Source organism: Myotis brandtii, unplaced genomic scaffold, assembly GCF_000412655.1.
Source record: "Myotis brandtii unplaced genomic scaffold, ASM41265v1 scaffold643, whole genome shotgun sequence".
NCBI classification, from domain to species: Eukaryota; Metazoa; Chordata; class Mammalia; order Chiroptera; family Vespertilionidae; genus Myotis; species Myotis brandtii.
Genome location: NW_005370478.1, coordinates 89,833 through 108,535, shown reverse-complemented (window position 1 = coordinate 108,535; position 18,703 = coordinate 89,833). Strand labels below are relative to the sequence as shown.

General features: G+C 47.6%; 3 protein-coding genes across 8 annotated transcripts in view; 2 read left to right on the top strand and 1 right to left on the bottom strand.

The window, feature by feature from the left end:
- Positions 1-8,557, top strand: part of VPS72 (vacuolar protein sorting 72 homolog (S. cerevisiae)) — an 8,795-nt gene extending 238 nt beyond the window's left edge. The window contains exons 2-7 of one of the 2 annotated variants that reach the window (XM_014528675.1): positions 4,954-5,106; positions 5,280-5,394; positions 5,797-5,973; positions 7,360-7,504; positions 7,841-7,883; positions 7,992-8,557. In XM_014528675.1, coding sequence (XP_014384161.1) covers positions 4,954-5,106; positions 5,280-5,394; positions 5,797-5,973; positions 7,360-7,504; positions 7,841-7,883; positions 7,992-8,360 — 1,002 coding nt within the window. In that variant the 3' untranslated portion in view covers positions 8,361-8,557. Of the gene's footprint in view, positions 1-4,953; positions 5,107-5,279; positions 5,395-5,796; positions 5,974-7,359; positions 7,505-7,840 lie in introns of both variants that reach the window. The other variant, XM_014528674.1, reaches the window with a different exon arrangement.
- A 1,242-nt stretch (positions 8,558-9,799) lies between these two features.
- Positions 9,800-16,066, top strand: TMOD4 (tropomodulin 4 (muscle)). Of its 5 annotated transcripts, none has more exons than XM_014528655.1 (11): positions 9,801-10,072; positions 10,204-10,260; positions 11,080-11,244; positions 11,451-11,607; positions 11,910-12,026; positions 12,525-12,614; positions 12,796-12,926; positions 13,019-13,126; positions 13,507-13,650; positions 15,401-15,545; positions 15,947-16,066. In XM_014528655.1, the coding sequence occupies exons 3-11, from the start codon at positions 11,122-11,124 to the stop codon at positions 15,967-15,969; spliced, it is 1,038 nt and encodes a 345-aa protein (XP_014384141.1). In that variant the 5' UTR covers positions 9,801-10,072; positions 10,204-10,260; positions 11,080-11,121; the 3' UTR covers positions 15,970-16,066. The 5 variants fall into 5 exon arrangements, with proteins under 5 accessions (XP_014384142.1, XP_014384141.1, XP_014384139.1 ...); XM_014528653.1 differs by having other exon boundaries at positions 9,801-10,097; XM_014528654.1 differs by having other exon boundaries at positions 9,801-10,097; positions 10,180-10,260.
- Positions 16,067-16,576: 510 nt separating this feature from the next.
- The window catches only part of SCNM1 (sodium channel modifier 1), a 3,331-nt gene continuing 1,204 nt past the window's right edge, over positions 16,577-18,703 (bottom strand). The window contains exons 4-7 of the mRNA XM_005880582.2: positions 18,543-18,640; positions 18,340-18,428; positions 16,873-17,067; positions 16,577-16,741 (exon numbers count right to left, since the gene is read on the bottom strand). Coding sequence (XP_005880644.1) covers positions 16,642-16,741; positions 16,873-17,067; positions 18,340-18,428; positions 18,543-18,640 — 482 coding nt within the window. The 3' untranslated portion in view covers positions 16,577-16,641. The remainder of the gene's footprint in view (positions 16,742-16,872; positions 17,068-18,339; positions 18,429-18,542; positions 18,641-18,703) is intronic.

Genomic DNA, 18,703 nt, shown 5'->3' with positions numbered 1-18,703 from the left:
GAGACACCGGAGCCCCGAGAGAGAGCCTGATGGGGCGGGGATAGCGAAGCCCTCGGGGCACCGAGTATGACGGAAACCTATGGAAGGTCTAGTTGCATTTTACTTCTGACGTCTAACACCCACGTCGTAGTCCCGTAATATATACTCGTTGGCCCACTCCCTAAAATAGAGGGGCTTAGCCTATTCCTTTTCAGCTTTAAAATGTAAACTTCTCCTTAGATAACTCTTTCTTGACTGTCCTAAAAAGTGCCCTCATTTATTTCCTTAATAGAACATTTCACTGTGATTAGATTTGGTTTGCTTACTTGTTTATATTTTCGTATTAGTTTGTAAGCTCTGCAAGGTTAGAGATGGTCTGTTTTGTTCAACAGTGTACAGTGCCTAGTTCAGTGTCTGATTGGGTAGACATTTGTTAAATTTGTATTGATTGACTGTCCATTCTTTAAGTACGTGGAGCACCTAGAGCAAGCCATGCACTGTGATAGGCTCTAGGAAAACACTATTAAAAGTACCGCTTTGCCCTGGCTGGGTGGCTTGGTTGGAGCGTCATCCTGCACAACAAAAGATTGTGGGGTTCCATCCCAGGAGGCACCCACCCATGTTTCTCTCTCACATCAATCTTTTGCACCTAGAGCAAGCCATGCACTGTGATAGGCTCTAGGTCTAGGAAAACACTGTTAAAAGTACTGCTTTGCCCTGGCTGGGTGGCTTAGTTGGTTGGAGCGTCATCCTGCACACCAAAAGATTGTGGGGTTCCATCCCAGGAGGCACCCATCCATCTTTCTCTCTCACATCAGTGTTTCTCTCTTTCTCTCCCTCCCTTCTTCTCTCTCTAAAATCAATAAACATATTCTCAGGTGAGAATTAAAAAAGGTAAAAATTAAAAAAATAAATACACTGCTTCCTCCTTATACATTTCAGATCCCATTGAGGAACGAGCTGGATTAACAGTTAAAATACTGTGTGATAAGGAATAAAATAAGTGGTAAGCATAGGGTGCTATAGTAACACATGGGAGCCAGAGTTGGTCAGGACGGGTATCTCTGGGGAGGTGATGTTTAAGCCGAGGACAGACAGTATGAAACGTGGGCCTTGGCTGGATAAAGAGCAATAGGACTGGGAACGGGGGTAGGAGAAAAGTTAGTCCATGGAGGGGGCAGGGCAGAATGTGTAGAGGCACTGAGGTCCTGGTCCTCAACCTGCACATCTCATTCTCCAGACCTGAAGGAGGATAAAGATTGGTAAGGATGGAGGTGGTAGGCATGGATGGGCCAGAACATGTCGGGCCTTGTGAGCTATGATAGGGTTAAGGAGTTTTGCTCTTCACCCAGAGGATCAGAAAGATGATCATATTTGTACTTTAGGAAGATCACTCTGTAATGAAGAGAATGTTTTGAGGAGGGCATTGGGAGTAGAGAAACATGGACAGGAAGGTTCAAGAGAAATTAAGGCAGTAGAATCCACAGGACTTGGTGACTGATTGGAAGTCATTACTTATACAGCCCTAACCAGCTAGTTTAAAATAGAACTTTCTCATCCCACTTCCAAAAGCCATTATCCTATTCCTGTCATTTTATGAGTCGTTATTTAATATGTACCTATCATGCTTCCAAAAAAGATTTAAGGAGGCTTATGATATAAGCACAAAGTAAGAACAGTAAAAATAGAGAGATGAGAAGTAATTGTACCAGGAGCCTCTGCTGAAATGGTAATAGCAATTAATATTAAATTTAGCTGTGAGCTTTCTGGCAGTGAAATTCTGAATTCCCTACTGGGGATCGAGCCCGCAACCCAGGCATGTGCCCTTGGCGGGAATCGAACCTGGGACCCTTCAGTCCACAGGCTGACGCCCTATCCACTGAGCCAAGCCGGCTAGGGCGCATATAATTTTTTGAGAGACAAAATTGGTCAGCATTCAATCCTAGGGAGAATCTCCTCCTTATATAATATATATAAAGTAACAGGGGTTTGGTATGTGATGTAAAAACATTCTCTTATCTAGTCATGTCTATTAATGACCCTCAATAAAAGCCAAAGGGCCCTGGCTGGTGTGATCAGTGGTTAGAGCATAGGCATGCACATAGAAGGCCGGGCTGTGTGGGAAGTAACCAATTGATGTGTGTCTCTCACATCGATGTTTCTCTCCCCCCACCCCCCTTCATCTTGCTCCCTTGCCCTCTCTCTAAAAATCAACGTAAGAAACATCTTTGGGTGAGGATTAATAACAAAAAAGCCAAAGGAATGGTAGTAAATCGGTAACTTTCTTTTCTTATCCCCACCTGAGGACATATTTTTCATTGATTCTAGAGAGAGAGGGAGAAAGAGAGAAAAACATTGATCGGTTGCCTTCCATAGGCACCTGACCAGGGATCGATCCTGCAATCTGGGTATGTGCCCTAACTGGGAATCAAACCCGTGACCCCTCGATGCTCCGGAGAATGCTCTAACTGAGCCACACCAGCCAAGGCTGAAAGCACTTTGACTGGGCACTAATCTAATGTGTAGTAGAACTGCAACCCTCTGGTGATATGACAATACCAGGTTAGAGCTGAGGGGATTCATGTGTCCCCGGGCTGTCTTTCACAAACATCATCTGGGAGGAAATGATGGTCATCAGTGCAAGACAGAACTCTGGCAGGCTTGGAGTGCCAACTGTCTCTGTTATTTGCTTATTTTGGCAGCTGGCATCACTGATTGAAGAAAGAGCCACATGTTTGAGGTGTAGTGCCCACCCAGTCAACTCCTTTGCCTCCAGTGTTTTTTTCCCTTTCTTTTCCAATGTGGCTGCCAGCCTAGCCCTAATCTGCATCACCTCAGGTTTAGGCTGAACTCCATGTTCTCTACTCCAGCCCATCTAATCTCCTCCTGAGCGTTCTATGATACCCCTTGCACACAATTTTCCTCTCCCATCAAATCTTCAATGGCTCCCTGCAATACATAGTAATATCCAGCTGGTTTTCTATCCGAACACACCTGAGGAATGAGACATTTCTCAGTAACTTCAATAATGATTGTCAATGCTGGGACAAGTAAGGAGAGGACTGAGAGCACTGACCTGCAAGTTAAAGCCATAACTTTATTAACTGACATTTATTATTTATTTTATAAGAGAACATTTGGAAAATCACAGAGGTAGAAGCAGTTCCTAAAAGAAATAGGCTTAGGAAACAAGTTATGGAGGTAAAGGAAAGGCCCTTGGAGCTTGGGAGTGAGGAGGCTAATGGTAACTACTGACGGAAGGGTGGGGGACGGGAAAGGCAGGGTGTGCTCTGGGGAAGGAAAATGCATGGGTCCTGTGTCCTAAGGGCTTTAAGGTGGAGTGTTAGGGGAGGTCCCGGGGGAAGATACTGGGCACTAATCTAATTAGTGCCCAGTATTCAGCAGCTTTCCAGGTGTGTCCTTTCAGGGTCTCCACTGATTGATTGGCCGGCACCAGGGCAGGGGGTCATTATCCAGTGCAGCTGGGCCTGAGGCTTTCCAGGTGTGTCCTTTCAGGGTCTCCACTGATTGATTGGCCGGCACCAGGGCAGGGAGTCATTATCCAGTGCAGCTGGGCCTGAGGTCAGCTATGGCTGGTCTTGTTGCTTATTGCTGACATTTAAATTTCTCTATAGACTGAGTATAATCTTTTCAAATCTTACAGTCTCAATTGATGTTGAAAGGAGGCTGTGCTGGAGCCAAAGGCAGTCAGCTAAGAAGACTTCTGGCCAGAGATAAAGCTTCTGTTTTACTTAGGTTTAGATCCTTATTCCATAAATATGCTATGCACCAGCAGTCGCCAACCTTTCAGACCTTGTCTGCGTACCACTGGTTGGCAACCACTGCTATACACAGTCCTATTTTGTTCCTGCTAGTTTATCTACCCACTATTCCCTCTTTCCTCTTGGCTGTATGGATACTACCAGTATTTTATTTTATTATTTACTAGAGACCCAGTGCATGAAATTCGTGCACGGGTAGGGTCCCTAGGCCTGGCCAGCGATCAGGGCCAATTGGGACCTCCCCGCTGCTGGTGGGGCCTTCCTTTGTTCCGCGCCATCCCCTGGTGGTCAGCGCACGTCATAGCAAGCGATTGACCTCCAGGTGGAACTCCCAAGGGGACACTTTGCATATTAGCCTTTTATACATAGAGATTTTTTAAATATATGTTTATATATTTTTATTGATTTCAGAGAGGAAGGGAGATAGAGAGAGAGAGAAATATCAGTGATGAGAGAGAGTCATTGATCAGCTGCCTCTTGCACACCCCCTACTGGGAATCAAGCCCACAACCTGGGCATGTGCCCTGACTGGGAATTGAAGCATGACCTCCTGGTTCATGGGTTGATGCTCAACCACTGAGCCACACTAGCCAGGCAATGCTACCAGTATTTTAAATTGTGGCTCAAGTTCTCTTCATTCTTTACAGTCTAAAATAGGATTCTGCAGACTACAAATCATTGAATAAATCTGACACATTACCTGTTCTCATCTGGTCCTTTACAGGAAAAGTTTGCTAGCCCCTGGTCTAAAGGACTAAAGGAGTAAAGACCGACATTTAAACCTTCCCAGGCCACCAGTCCATAGCACGTGTTGCTTCCTCTGAACACCTGTAACATTTTATTACCATCTGGTACTTTATATGTTGCCTCGTATTATAACTCCCTTTTATAATTATGTCCTGCCCTCTACTAGACTGTAAGGCCCCTGAAGGTAGGGACCAAAACACATCCTTTTATAATCCAGCACTTCACGTGGTGTGCTACAGGTAAAGAGCAGTCAATTAATGTTGGAATGGGTGGTGCTGGAGGTAAGGGCCATCAGCTAGGAAGGTTTCTTGCCTGAGAAGAGTGAATGCCTAGGTAGGGAAGGAGAAAAGGGCAGCTTTTACCAAGAAAGCAAAGAGGTTCTGTTCTTCCTGGAAGGGCATTAATGACTCTTGCCAGCAAGAACCTCATCTCCCTATGTCCTCAGGAATCGGGTGATGATGAGTATCAAGGGGACCAGTCAGACACAGAGGATGAAGTGGACTCTGACTTTGACATTGACGAAGGAGATGAACCATCCAGTGATGGAGAAGCAGAAGAGCCCAGAAGGAAGCGCCGAGTAGTCACCAAAGCCTATAAGGTGCAGGGGAAGTCCTGGTTTTCTTGAACTTCCTTAATTCCTATTCCCTTCATCTGGTCCCTGTACTCCTCATTCCAGCCCCGTTTCCTGCAGTGCTAGTTTTCTCATATGATTCTCATCTTCTTTCTCCTTATCTCTCTGTTCCTTGGTGTCTGATTCCAATCTGCCCCCAGGAACCTCTCAAGAGCTTGAGGCCTCGAAAGGTCAGTACCCCAGCTGGTAGCTCTCAGAAGACCCGAGAAGAGAAGACACTGCTACCACTAGAACTACAGGATGATGGCTCTGACAGTGAGTGAGGATGTTTGGGTCAATTGACAAAACTGGAATATGCTGATAAAAGTATTGAATCAGTGTCAAATTTACTGGAGTTGATAACTGTACTATGGTTATGTAAGGAAAGTCCTTACTCTTAGGAAATAAACACTGAAGTATTTAGGCATGGAGAGCCATGATGTGTGCAACTTCAATCTGATTATTCAGAAATAATAAAATACAAGCACACATACAGAATGCAAATGGGCAAGATGTTAATAGTAGGTGATCTGAGTAAAAGATACATGGGTGTTCTTTGTACTATTCCTGCAACTTTTTTTGTAAGTTTGAAATTATTTTCAAATAAAATTTTTTTAAATTAAAACAAATAATAAAGGAGGTGGACATGAATTTAAAGATTTCTCTCTGACTTCCCAGGTCGGAAGTCCATGCGTCAATCTACAGCTGAACATACACGACAAACATTCCTGCGGGTACAGGAAAGGCAGGGCCAGTCACGGCGGCGAAAGGGACCCCACTGTGAGCGGCCACTGACCCAGGAGGAGCTGCTCAGGGAGGCCAAGATCACAGAAGAGCTCAACTTACGTTCACTGGGTCAGTGTGTGGTTTTGAGAACAGTGGGTAAAAGGGCTGAGGAGCATGGGAAAAGCTAAGACCTGGCGGACCCAAAGAACTGGAAAGATGGAGGTTTGGAACAAGGGAATCTGAAGGAAAAAATTGGGTAGTAAATGATTAGGAGCAAAGAACTAGGCATTATGAAAGCTCTGAGGAGCAAGTATTATTGAAGTACTTTGGTGTAAAGTAACAATTGTATAGGACAGAGTGCAAATCTTAGTTCTGCTGTTCACTTGTATAAAACTATAAGCAAATTAACCTATTTGAGTCTTGCTTTACTTGTTCACAAAATAGGGCTGTAATAACTAGTTTAATAATCAGGAGAATTAGAAATTCAGTAGAATCAGTCAGTTCATGAGATAAATTGCTTTAAAGTAAAAAAATTTTAAAAATCTCCTCAGTTGACAAGAGAATGACTGAAAGGATAGATTGAGGAACCTGAGCTCGATTTAAGGAAAGTGAAGGCTGAAAGGAACTGATAGAATGAGGAGATATCCATGTACGACAGGTACTGAAGAAGTAGAACAGAGATATCTCCAGGGTAGTGGAGCAAACAGACCTGAAGGACAGGATGTTGTGGTCAGAACCTGGATGTATATGATTTTGAATATTTCAGAGCAGGGGCAGTTTCAGGCAGTGACAAAGTCTAGGCTGTAGCTAGAGTGGAATGGAGTAACTAACATGCATGGACAGGAAGGTTGAGAGAAGTGGTAAAGCAGCTGGAGATAGGGTGTTGAGGGGGCTATCTGTGTGCACTTTGAAGTCACCCAGGCGACTTGAGATAATAGGAATTGGGATGGAGATGAAGAGTAGAAACTATTGCCAAAATCTTCCACGAGTGAGGGAGTGACCGTGACGAAGGAGAGAAGATAAACTAGATTGTGGGCAGAGGCCTCAGAAGAAAAGCAAGTGGGCGGGTGGGCAGAGGCCTCAGAAGAAAAGCAAGTGGGCAGGTGGGCAGAGGAATAGTGACCTGGAAGCTGCAGTGTGAGGCTGTCGGGTGTACTGCGTGGGATGAGAGGATGAGCCGCCTCTGCCAGAGGGCTGCGAGTTGACAGGGCAAATGTGGGGAGTATTTGGGGGATTGAGCAGCTCCTCAAGGGGTTCCTTCCAACTCTGAAGTCCTACAGTTCTGAGTGGGTGAGGAGCCGAGTGGACTTGAGAAATGGTGAGTAAAGAGGATGTCACGAGGGGCAAACAGAAAACTTGTAAGATGGGAGATGCTAGAGGGCTTAGAGGACTTTCATCATTGCCTGTTAGGCAGTGATTGGACAGCCACGAAGATAATTGAGAGCTTGTAGGGCAGAACGGGTTGTGGGAAGAGGGGGAACTGACCATCCTCTCATTCCTTTTTGGACCCTGAAGAGACATATGAGCGACTTGAGGCTGACAAAAAGAAGCAGGTTCATAAGAAGCGGAAGTGCCCTGGGCCTGTAATCACCTATCATTCAGTGACAGTGCCGCTGCTGGGGGAGCCAGGCCCTAAGGAAGAGAATGTCGACGTGGAAGGGTGAGTGACTTGGGGGAAAGAAAGAGCTGTTTCTCCCTTCTTTTAACTGTATTCTCTCAGGCCCATTTCACTCACTTTCCTCCCACAGCTCTCACTGACGCTTGGGTAGCTTTCACATTCCTCTTCCCTTCTCCTATTTCTTTCCCTTTAGCCTCTCTTTTCTTCCTCTTTTCTGTTTTTCCATCCTGCCAGCTTTCTTTTCCCATCTGCCACTTAATAGATTCTCAGAATGTTGCCATCACTCTGCCTCCTCCTCCTCTTTCCTCAACTCTCTGATCTCTTTATCTGTTGTTTTCTCCTTCAGCTCTTTGTATTTATCTCTGTCTTTCCCCTCAGACTTGATCCTGCTCCCACGGCTCCTGCATTGACTCCCCAGACCGGGACTGGAACCGAGACTGGAACTGGGACTGGAACCGGGACTGGAACCGAGACTGGAACCGAGTGGAACCGTGGGACTGGAACCGAGACTGGAACCGGGACTGGAACTGGGACTGGAACCGGGACTGGAGCCACAACTAGAACCGTCATCCCTCCTCCTCGCTGCTCACGTACCTTCATTACTTTTAGTGATGATGCAACATTTGAGGAATGGTTTCCCCAAGTGCGGCCCCCAAAGGTTCCGGTTCGGGAGGTATGCCCAGTGACCCATCGCCCAGCCCTATACCGGGACCCTGTCACAGACATACCCTACGCCACTGCACGAGCCTTCAAGATTATCCGTGAGGCCTACAAGAAGTACATCACTGCCCACGGACTGCCGCCAACTGCCTCAGCCCTGGGCCCTGGCCCACCACCTCCTGAGCCCCTTCCTGGCTCTGGGCCTCCAGCCTTGCGCCAGAAAATCGTCATCAAATGAGGAGATGTTTAGTCCTTGAACACCTCTTTCTGGCCCTGACTTGGGCTCTCAGTGTTCCCCCCTTCTCTCCGTTTCTCTCTTTATCATCTCTAATCTTTGCCCAGCCCTTTTCTATATCACTTTCACCATTTTTTCCCCTAGTTCCTACTGGTTTTGTGTTTGTTTTTTTAATCTAATAAAATAGAAAGATCCCTTTGTCTGATGTCTAATCTAGGGTTGGGAGCAAGAAATATTTGTGAATGTCTGAGTATATATGGGTCTTTATATTTGTTTAAAGCATTTATTATGAGCTGCCCTTTTATTGACTAGAGGTCCGGTGCATGAAATTTGTGCACGGGTAGGGTCCCTAGGCCTGGCCGGCCATCAGGGCCAGTCTGTGGGGCGACCGGCAGGGCGATCAGGGGGCCCCCACTGGCACCTGCCTTGGCTGGCCTGGTGCCACCTGCTCGCTGGCCCCACCCCCCACCACCGCCAGTCACCTCCCTCTGTGGGACAATCGGGCCCCCTCCCCGCAGGCACCTGCCTTGGCTGACCTGCGGACTGAGGGCAGCTCCTTCATTGAGCATCTGCCCCCTGGTGGTCAGTGTGCGTCATACTGACTGGTCATTCTGCCGTTCAGTCTATTTGCATATTAGGCTTTTATTATATAGGATTTTTAGAGAGAGAGAGAGAGAGGGAGGGAAAGGGAGAGAGAGAAACATCGATGTGAGACCAGGACATCAATCAGCTGCCTCCAGCACATCCCCTACTGGGGATTGAGCCCGAAACCCCGACATGTTCCCTGACCAAGAATCTAACTGGCAACTCCTCAGTGCACGGGATGATGACCAACCAACTGAGCCACACCGGCCAGGGCAATGAGCTGCCTTGTGTGTTTGTTTTAATTTGTTGTTCCACTTATTTATGCATTTGTTGATTCTTTTTTTCTGATAAATTTGTTTTTATTTATTTTACTTTTTTGTTTACTTTTCAATAGTGGACCTTTGGTTGATTCTTGGGATCGAGCCTGCAACCTTGGTGTACCAGGACAACGCTCTAACCACCTGAGCTACCCAGCCAGGGAACTGCCTTTTTTAAATTGTATTCATTCCTCCAACTAGATTATAAACACCTTAAAATTAGACACCAAGCCCTAACTGGTTTGGCTCAGTGGATAGAGCGTTGGCCTGTGGACTGAAGGGTCCCAGGTTCGATTCTGGCCAAGGGCACATGCCCGGGTTGCGGGTTGGATCCCCCCCCAGTAGGGGATGTGCAGGAGGCAGCCAATCAATGATTCTCTCATTGATGTTTCTATCCCTCTCTCTCTGAAATCAATTTTAAAATTAAAAAAAAATTAGACACCAAAACAAAATCCTTATACTCACTTTTATATCACCTTATAGTCACTGCTTTGAATATTGCAGGCACCAAATAAGTAGGAACTATCTGATTCTCTTAGAACTCCAGTTTCTAGGACCTAGGCTTGTATGGAGAGAAAGAGTAAGTGTCATGGCTGTGAATGGCCACTAGAGGCTCTCAGGGCTGGGCAGAGTATGGGGGCTGTGTATATGTGATCTCCCACTACCCCCCACCTGGCCAGAGCTAAAATAATAAAATGCTGAGCTCACTGTTCCCCCACCCTTTCCCCCGGCACCCGGGCACTGGACTCCTGGACTCCTCCTGCCGCAGGGACAGTGCTCCAGTAGCACACAGACTGACGGACAGAAGGGGAGGTGAGGGAAGTGGCCTTCAGGACTGGTAGGTGGGGAAGGCAGGGGGCTTATGGATCAGAGCCTGGTGGGAGATGGGAAGAGTGGCTCCTATTGGGAATAATACAAAGTGTATCTCTGTCTCTGTCACTCAGTGTATGTTTCTGCCACTGTCCGTCATATTCCTTAACTGTGTAGTTTACATTGTCAATGTAAGTATCACACTTTCTGGCTCTTTCATATTAAGCATGGTGTGTATGTGTAGCTTGTGTGTATTTTTTATATTGAAAAGATTGTGCAAGTTTAACCCTTCCACTGTTTTTAAAGAAACTCCCATTTAGAAAGCATTTCCCACCCACTGGTCTGGTGTCACCTTCCTGTCCAAAGCCAGGGACAAATTATGGGGACTCAGCCCCTCCTCCGCGGCCATACCACCCTTCCCCCAACCTGAAAGCACGTGCCCCTGCTCCCCCAGCTTCTCTGCACCCTTGCTTTCCCTTAAGATTTAGAATTTATCAAACAGTGAAATCTTGATCCCTTACAATAAAAGAAGAAATGAGGGTGGGGTAAGAGAACTGTCCCCCCCAAAAACCTTGCTTTCTTAAACCAGTTTAGGAAAAAGACAGCATTAAGGGAAGAGAGGAGGAATATCCCTGAAGCTTTCTGCCCCCCAACTCCTTTCAATAGGAACTGGGCCTGGAGCCAAGTGTTGAGCAGCTGTAGTAGGTCAAGAGGCCCAGTGGGCGAGGTCATGGGGGGGGGGGTGCTGCCAGGATTTTCCATCATATTTTGAAGACAAATCCAGCCTGGATGCCTGGATCCTCATCCAGAGTGGCTGGAAGCTGAGGAAGCAGCAAGGAGGCTCTGGTTCTAACTAAACAACCTAACCTTCCATCTTCCCATGCTCAACTAGATTTCTAAGCTTAAGGCATCCAGTTCATTGTTTTGCTCCCTAGCTGATCTTTGTGTCCCTACTGTGTTTGTCCATGTGGGTCTTTCCACTGTCCAACCACTTTCCTCATGTTCCCCAGGCTCTGTGAGTGCCACACTGTGGGGAGGGGGTGGGGGCCATCATGTCATCGTATCTGAAGGAATTGGAGAAATACAGAGACATCGATGAAGATGAGATCCTAAAGACCTTGAGCCCCGAGGAGCTAGAGCAGCTGGACTGCGAGCTACAGGAGATGGACCCTGAGGTAGAGGCTCTAGCACAAGGAACCAGGGGCAATCCCCAGGCATTTGGGGAAGGCTACACAGGGCCCCGGGGTGGCTGAGACCAGGGCTACCTTTGGGGAGTCCCAGGAAGGCCAGGGAAAATGTGTCTGGAGATGTTTTAGGGAGCCCTGGAGGTGCCCCAGGTCAGAGGGGAAGTCTGACTTGCTCCCCAAAACTCATCCCTAAGAACCTGCTCCTGCCAGCTGGACTAAGACAACGTGACCAGACAAAGAAGAGCCCAACAGGGCCACTGGACCGAGACGCCCTTTTGCAGTACCTGGAGCAGCAGGCACTAGAGGTCAAAGAGCGTGATGACTTGGTGCCCTTCACAGGCGAGAAGAAGGGTATGGAGACCCTAACATCCATGCCTCCCGGAACCCAAATGGCTGTCTCTCACATGTCCCCTTCCAGCTTCCCTCTCACCTGCCAGCTCCTAGCTGCTTGGGGAATCTACTGCCCTGATACCTGCATGCCAGCTTGCACGCTCCAGCTATTATAAAAGACGCAGGAGTCCTGAGCTTGAAGAGGATTCAGGCTTTCCAGTGTCCCCTAGTAACCCAACATTCTGAAATCTCCTGGAGAAGAAAAGGAAGCTGGAGGCCTGGATCTTAGACCTCTAATGAACCACCCTTCCTCTTCCCATCAGGGAAACCATATATTCAACCCAAAAGGGAAATTCCAGCACAGGAGCAGATCACTCTGGAGCCTGAGCTGGAGGAGGCCCTGGCCAATGCCACAGATGCTGAAATGTGTGATATTGCAGGTAGGCAACTGTGGGAAGTTGAGGAGAGTGGGAAGATCAGGCGCAGGGGGTTCTATTCATGGCACGGGATTAGTGGGGAAGGCCCTGAACCAGGACATGGATGTTTGAAAAACCTCCAGGTAGTGGTGTTTAATTTTACTTGTTTACATAATTCATTCATTTTTAAATTTAATATGTTAACATCTCAAGGGCAATTTTACAGGGATTATAAAGCAAATAAAAGTGGAACTATTCTGGCTGAAAACAGGCAGAAGTCTGACAGACTCCCTCACCCTCTAGTGGCACCTTAGGGACCTTCTTTAGCCCAGTCTCAATATTTTAAAAACTACTGCCTCAAGCAATTTATGGAAGGGACCCCTGGGGCCAAAGGAAGGGGAACCTCTTTGGAAAAGTGGAAGAGGTCAGGCTTAAAAAATTCAACAGATTCAGAATGAGATGAGAGGGGTGGCTTGGAAAAATCCCTTCTCGTTCCTTATCCCCCCTGTTTACTCTTTCCAGCAATTCTGGGCATGTACACACTGATGAGCAACAAGCAATACTACGATGCCATCTGTAGTGGAGAAATCTGCAACACCGAAGGCATTAGTAGTGAGTATGTGTGGGAGCAGGGCTCCCAGGGCTCTTGGCAGGCAGTCCCAGAGTTGGAGGAAAGGTAGCAAAGGATGAAACAGGTGAATTGGGAATTGTAGACATGTGCACAAGTGATAAGAGAACCAACAGGGAGGAGGTTGCGGGGTACATAGGGTTTCCTTCCTGCCTTCACCCACAGGTGTAGTGCAGCCTGACAAGTATAAGCCAGTGCCAGATGAGCCCCCAAATCCCACAAATATCGAGGAGATATTAAAGAGTGTTCGAAGCAATGACAAGGACCTGGAGGAAGTGAACCTCAATAATATAAAGGTATTTGATCCCATCCTCCAAATAAGAAAACTGGGTAACTGCTGACATGGGAGTTCCTGAGCCCACCATCTCCCCCTGTTCCCCTCTGACAGGACATCCCGATACCCATGCTAACCGAGCTGTGCGAGGCCATGAAGACAAATACCCACGTCCGGAGCTTCAGTCTGGTGGCCACGAGGAGTGGTGACCCCATCGCTAATGTAAGGCTGGTTGACATCCCTAGCCCTCTCCCCATAACTTGACATGCATTCCTGGCAAGGCTGTCATAAAGGGTTGTGCTGGGGGTGCTATTCCCATCACGCTCTCTTAGGGTAGCTCCCACCCCCTCCCCACAGTCTGAAATCCTTAGATCATCTTCCCAAAGAGCCAAAACCCTCTCTACCACCCCCAACTCCACTGCACACTTAATCTCCCTGCTTCCCCTATTTCCTACCCTTACTTCTGTCACCCCCTGGCCCCACCTACAGCTCCTCAAGGACTTGTCTCAAAGAGCTGTGTTTCCCTCTTGCTCCTGTTCTTTTTTCTCCTCAGTCATCTGTGAAACTGTCCCCTAATCCTAACCCAAGTCCCTACTACCCAGGCGGTGGCTGACATGTTGCGTGAGAATCGTAGCCTCCAGAGCCTGAACATTGAATCCAACTTCATTAGCAGCACAGGGCTCATGGCTGTGCTGAAGGCAGTTCGGGAAAATGCCACGCTCACTGAGCTCCGTGTAGACAACCAGGTCAGCATTCCCTTCCCTTGGGCTTTTCATTCAGCTAATACTCACTAAGTCTCCTCCCTGAGGCAGCCACTGGGTCAGGATCTCATCTGATCCTGTTTGACGTAGACAACCAGGTCAGCATTCCCTTCCCTTGGGCTTTGCATTCAGCTAATACTAAGTCTCCTGCCTGAGGCAGCCACTGGGTCAGGATCTCATCTGATCTTGTTTGATTTCTCTTCATTGTCTCTATGAAGGGAGCCAAACCAGCACCTCTCCCACGCTGGAGAAACAAGCCTCCTTGACCTCCCAAAGGGGGGTGATCTGTGAGATGAGAGGGGTGGCTTGGAAAAATCCCTTCTCGTTCCTTATCCCCCCTGTTTACTCTTTCCAGCAATTCTGGGCATGTACACACTGATGAGCAACAAGCAATACTACGATGCCATCTGTAGTGGAGAAATCTGCAACACCGAAGGCATTAGTAGTGAGTATGTGTGGGAGCAGGGCTCCCAGGGCTCTTGGCAGGCAGTCCCAGAGTCGGAGGAAAGGTAGCAAAGGATGAAACAGGTGAATTGGGAATTGTAGACATGTGCACAAGTGATAAGAGAACCAACAGGGAGGAGGTTTCGGGGTACATAGGGTTTCCTTCCTGCCTTCACCCACAGGTGTAGTGCAGCCTGACAAGTATAAGCCAGTGCCAGATGAGCCCCCAAATCCCACAAATATCGAGGAGATATTAAAGAGTGTTCGAAGCAATGACAAGGACCTGGAGGAAGTGAACCTCAATAATATAAAGGTATTTGATCCCATCCTCCAAATAATAAAACTGGGTAACTGCTGACATGGGAGTTCCTGAGCCCACCATCTCCTCCTGTTCCCCTCTGACAGGACATCCCAATACCCATGCTAACTGAGCTGTGCGAGGCCATGAAGACAAATACCCACGTCCGGAGCTTCAGCCTGGTGGCCACGAGGAGTGGTGACCCCATTGCCAATGTAAGGCTGGTTGACATCCCTGGCCCTCTCCCCATAACTTGACATGAATTCCTGGCAAGGCTGTCATAAAGGGTTGTGCTGGGGGTGCTATTCCCATCACGCTCTCTTAGGGTAGCTCCCACCCCCTCCCCACAGTCTGAAATCCTTAGATCATCTTCCCAAAGAGCCAAAACCCTCTCTACCACCCCCAACTCCACTGCACACTTAATCTCCCTGCTTCCCCTATTTCCTACCCTTACTTCTGTCACCCCCTGGCCCCACCTACAGCTCCTCAAGGACTTGTCTCAAAGAGCTGTGTTTCCCTCTTGCTCCTGTTCTTTTTTCTCCTCAGTCATCTGTGAAACTGTCCCCTAATCCTAACCCAAGTCCCTACTACCCAGGCGGTGGCTGACATGTTGCGTGAGAATCGTAGCCTCCAGAGCCTGAACATTGAATCCAACTTCATTAGCAGCACAGGGCTCATGGCTGTGCTGAAGGCAGTTCGGGAAAATGCCACGCTCACTGAGCTCCGTGTAGACAACCAGGTCATTCCCTTCCCCCTTCCCTTGGGCTTTTCATTCAGCTAATACTCACTAAGTCTCCTCCCTGAGGCAGCCACTGGGTCAGGATCTCATCTGATCCTGTTTGACTTCTCTTCATTGTCTCTATGAAGGGAGCCAAACCAGCACCTCTCCCACGCTGGAGAAACAAGCCTCCTTGACCTCCCAAAGGGTGGGTGATCTGCAACAGTAGACAACCCAGAGAGGGTGCTGACAACTTTCATCTCTCCCTCCCCCAGCGCCAGTGGCCTGGTGATGCCGTGGAGATGGAGATGGCCACCGTGCTCGAACAGTGTCCCTCCATCGTCCGCTTTGGCTACCATTTTACACAGCAAGGGCCACGAGCTCGGGCAGCCCAGGCCGTGACCCGGAACAATGAACTACGTGAGTAACTACAGACATGGTGTTGGAGGGGAGGGTTAATAGGTACAAAAGCTGGCGGATAGTCCTGAAAGCTGACTTAGTGACTAACAGCCAGGGGTGCTGCCAAAGTGATGTTCACCTGCGAAGCGCAAATCCCATAAGTGGTCAGAAAGTAGATAGGGAAGTCCCCCTGCCCCAAATATATACCTGTAGAGAAGTAGAAAGGAAGCTAGACATACCTGTGTGGAAACATAGTATTTTTGTTGTCATTTCTTATTTTGTTTTATTAATATGATATGGGCATGTTTGGTGGCCTAAGACATTACCTCTTTACAAGTCTGGTCAAGGAGCTGGAAGGGAGACCACCTTTGCAGAAAGCAAGAGGTGGAACAAAACTTATGTTTACTCTTCCTCCTTTACAGGTCGCCAGCAAAAAAAGAGATAACACTACCTTTGCCTTTACCATCAAGAACTGGGAGCCCTGAATGCTAAAATCCTCATCTGTTCCCCTTTCCTGTAAATAAAGGTCCTTCTGTCCACTCTGCCTGCCTCCTTCCTTGGGCTTTGGGGTGGAAATCTTGGCGCTAACCCCCAAGGGTTACTGCCAGTTCATCTGGGGATTATTTATACTCTGGGGATCAACAGGCAGGGAGGTTAAGTTACTAGAAGAGGTGGGGGAGCTCCCTCCCTTGGTGTTCCCCATCAGCCTGCTAATGCCTTTAGTCTCTTCTACTTTCACAGGATACCCAGCCTCAGCCCTATTTCCCTAGCCAGACCCCCCCAGTTTCTACCCACAACCCTCATGTGATTTGAAGGAGGAAAGGATTTTGAGTGGAGGTAGTAAAGAAGGCAGACAACATGAAGGGCAAAGACCTCTTCTGACAGACTTATTAATAGGGCACCGGGCTGCGTGCAGCTGACGCCTGGCATGACTTTGGTAGAAGGTGGGGGAGGGGTTAGAAGTATGGGCAGCTGTGTACATTGCAGGGAAGGATTGGCTGGACTGAGAACGAACACCTCTGAAATCCTGAAGTGGGACAAGGAACCAGACGTGAGGAAAGTCAGGCTCCCAGCGCCTGCTATAGTTTATTTGTGAATTAAATGGGGAAGGAGAGTATCAGTCTAAGGGGAGATCAGGAGGTTCCTCCTCATCAGAATCAAACTCAACATTCTCATCTTTTACCCATCGACCTCGTCCATCTGGAATCCATCCAGAGCTAGAAACAGCAGAGAAAATAGAATGGGTCAGGAAAGGTTTATTAAGTCAGTGGGATAGGAAAAAACAATTCAGAAGGTTTGAAAAGAGGAGGGTCATAGGAAAAAGGGAAGAGTGACTCTGCATACTCACCTTCGAAGCGTGAGGTAATGATCCAGGGCTCGTCTTCTCGTGGGGCTCAGAGGTGCAGGGGATGAGACAGCTGCTGACTCCTTAGCCTGTGGGCCTGCCCCTGGCTCAGGGTCCCTACTGGTCTTCCCACTTTGGAGTTCAACCTCTGGGGATAGCAGAGGGGAAGGCGAGACAGCGGGACGAGGAGCTTCTGGCCTGGGTAGAGAAGAATCAAAATCTGTCCAAGCAGTCAAGGAAAGGGCCATTTCTCCTGTGACTCCCAACCCCTTGAAGCAGTGTTTCCTAAATTGTGTTCATCAATGCTCAGTAGATAGAGCATTGGCCTGTGGAAAGGGTCCCGGGTTCCATTCCAGTCAAGGGCATGTACCTCAGTTACAAGCTCCATCCCTGGCCCTGCTCAGGGCACATGTGTGAGGCAACCAGTTGATGTGTCCTTCTTGCATTGATGTTTCTCTGTGTCTCTCCCTCTCCCTTCCACTCTTTCTAAAAATCAATGGAAAAATATCCTCTGGTAAGGATTGAAAAGAAAAAGAAAAAGATATTAATGTGTCCTTCATAGAAAGACTTTTGCGCTCTGACCGGTTTGGCTCAGTGGATAGAGCGTTGGCCTGCGGACTGAAGAGTCCCAGGTTCGATTCCGGTCAAGGGCATGTACCTGGGTTGCGGGCACATCCCCAATAGGAGATGTGCAGGAGGCAGCTGATCGATGTTTCTCTCTCATCGATGTTTCTAACTCTCTATCTCTCTCCCTTCCTCTCTGTAAAAAATCAATAAAATATATTTAAAAAAAAAAAGACTTTTGCAATCAAATGAATTTAGGAAAGGCTAGATTAAAAATATTTAAGTTTTTTATCTTAACACTTTGTAGAACCCTTAAAATATACGAATGTTACTATTCTTCAAAAGTATCCTACTTTGGGATGGGAAGAGATCAACCAAAGAACTTGTATACATATATGCATAACCCATGGACACAGACAATAGGGTAGTGAAGGCCTGGGGCATGGGGTGGAGGTGGGCTAGAAGGGGTCAATGGGGTGGAAAAGGGGACATATGTAATATTTTCAACAATAAAGATTTAATTTTTTAAAAAAGTATCTTACTTTGTAATTCGATAAAATGTGATTTCCCAAACTTTTTTGTAAATTACAAAATTCTTTTTCCTGAAATACCAGTTAACATCTCCTGAACGCTAGTATTCCTGAGAGTACAATTTGGAAAACAATCACTTAAGAACCGTCCATGGGGGTTTGAGGGGTGGTGGGCTGTGGTGGTGCAGGGAGGGTGATTGAGTACAAAAGAAAAAAAGAGAACTCATTGACGTGGACAACAGTGTGGTGATAGCAGGGGGAGGAGGGTAGGTGGAGGTGGAAGAGGGTATATGGGGATAAATGGTGATAAAAATATTTTAAAATGACCATCTATCTCCTTTTATCCCTCCCTATCCGACTTTCCCGCCCCACAGACCTGTGCTTTCGGCGACAGCAACTGTTGTAGTGAGGAGCTCTGTGTAGAGCATTCTGGGTGATAAGTCGAGTCTGGGTTAACAGAGGAGCCTGGTATGGAGATGGAAAACAGAGTCAGAGCTTCTTTCTAGAAGCCAAAGCCCTTCCCGCCTAAGATATGCAGTATGGTGCTCCCTGGAACACACACTTGCATGTCTTGATTACCTCTCCTTTGGTCTCTTCCTTCTCCAATTCATTCTGCTGTTTTGGATTCTGCTCTGTTCCTTTTCCTGACTGCTTCTTGCCATAGAAAAGCTGCAGGCCTGAGGAGAAAAGCAAGAAAATTAAAAGCAAAGCACCTTGAGTGGTCTGCACACATTTCTTTA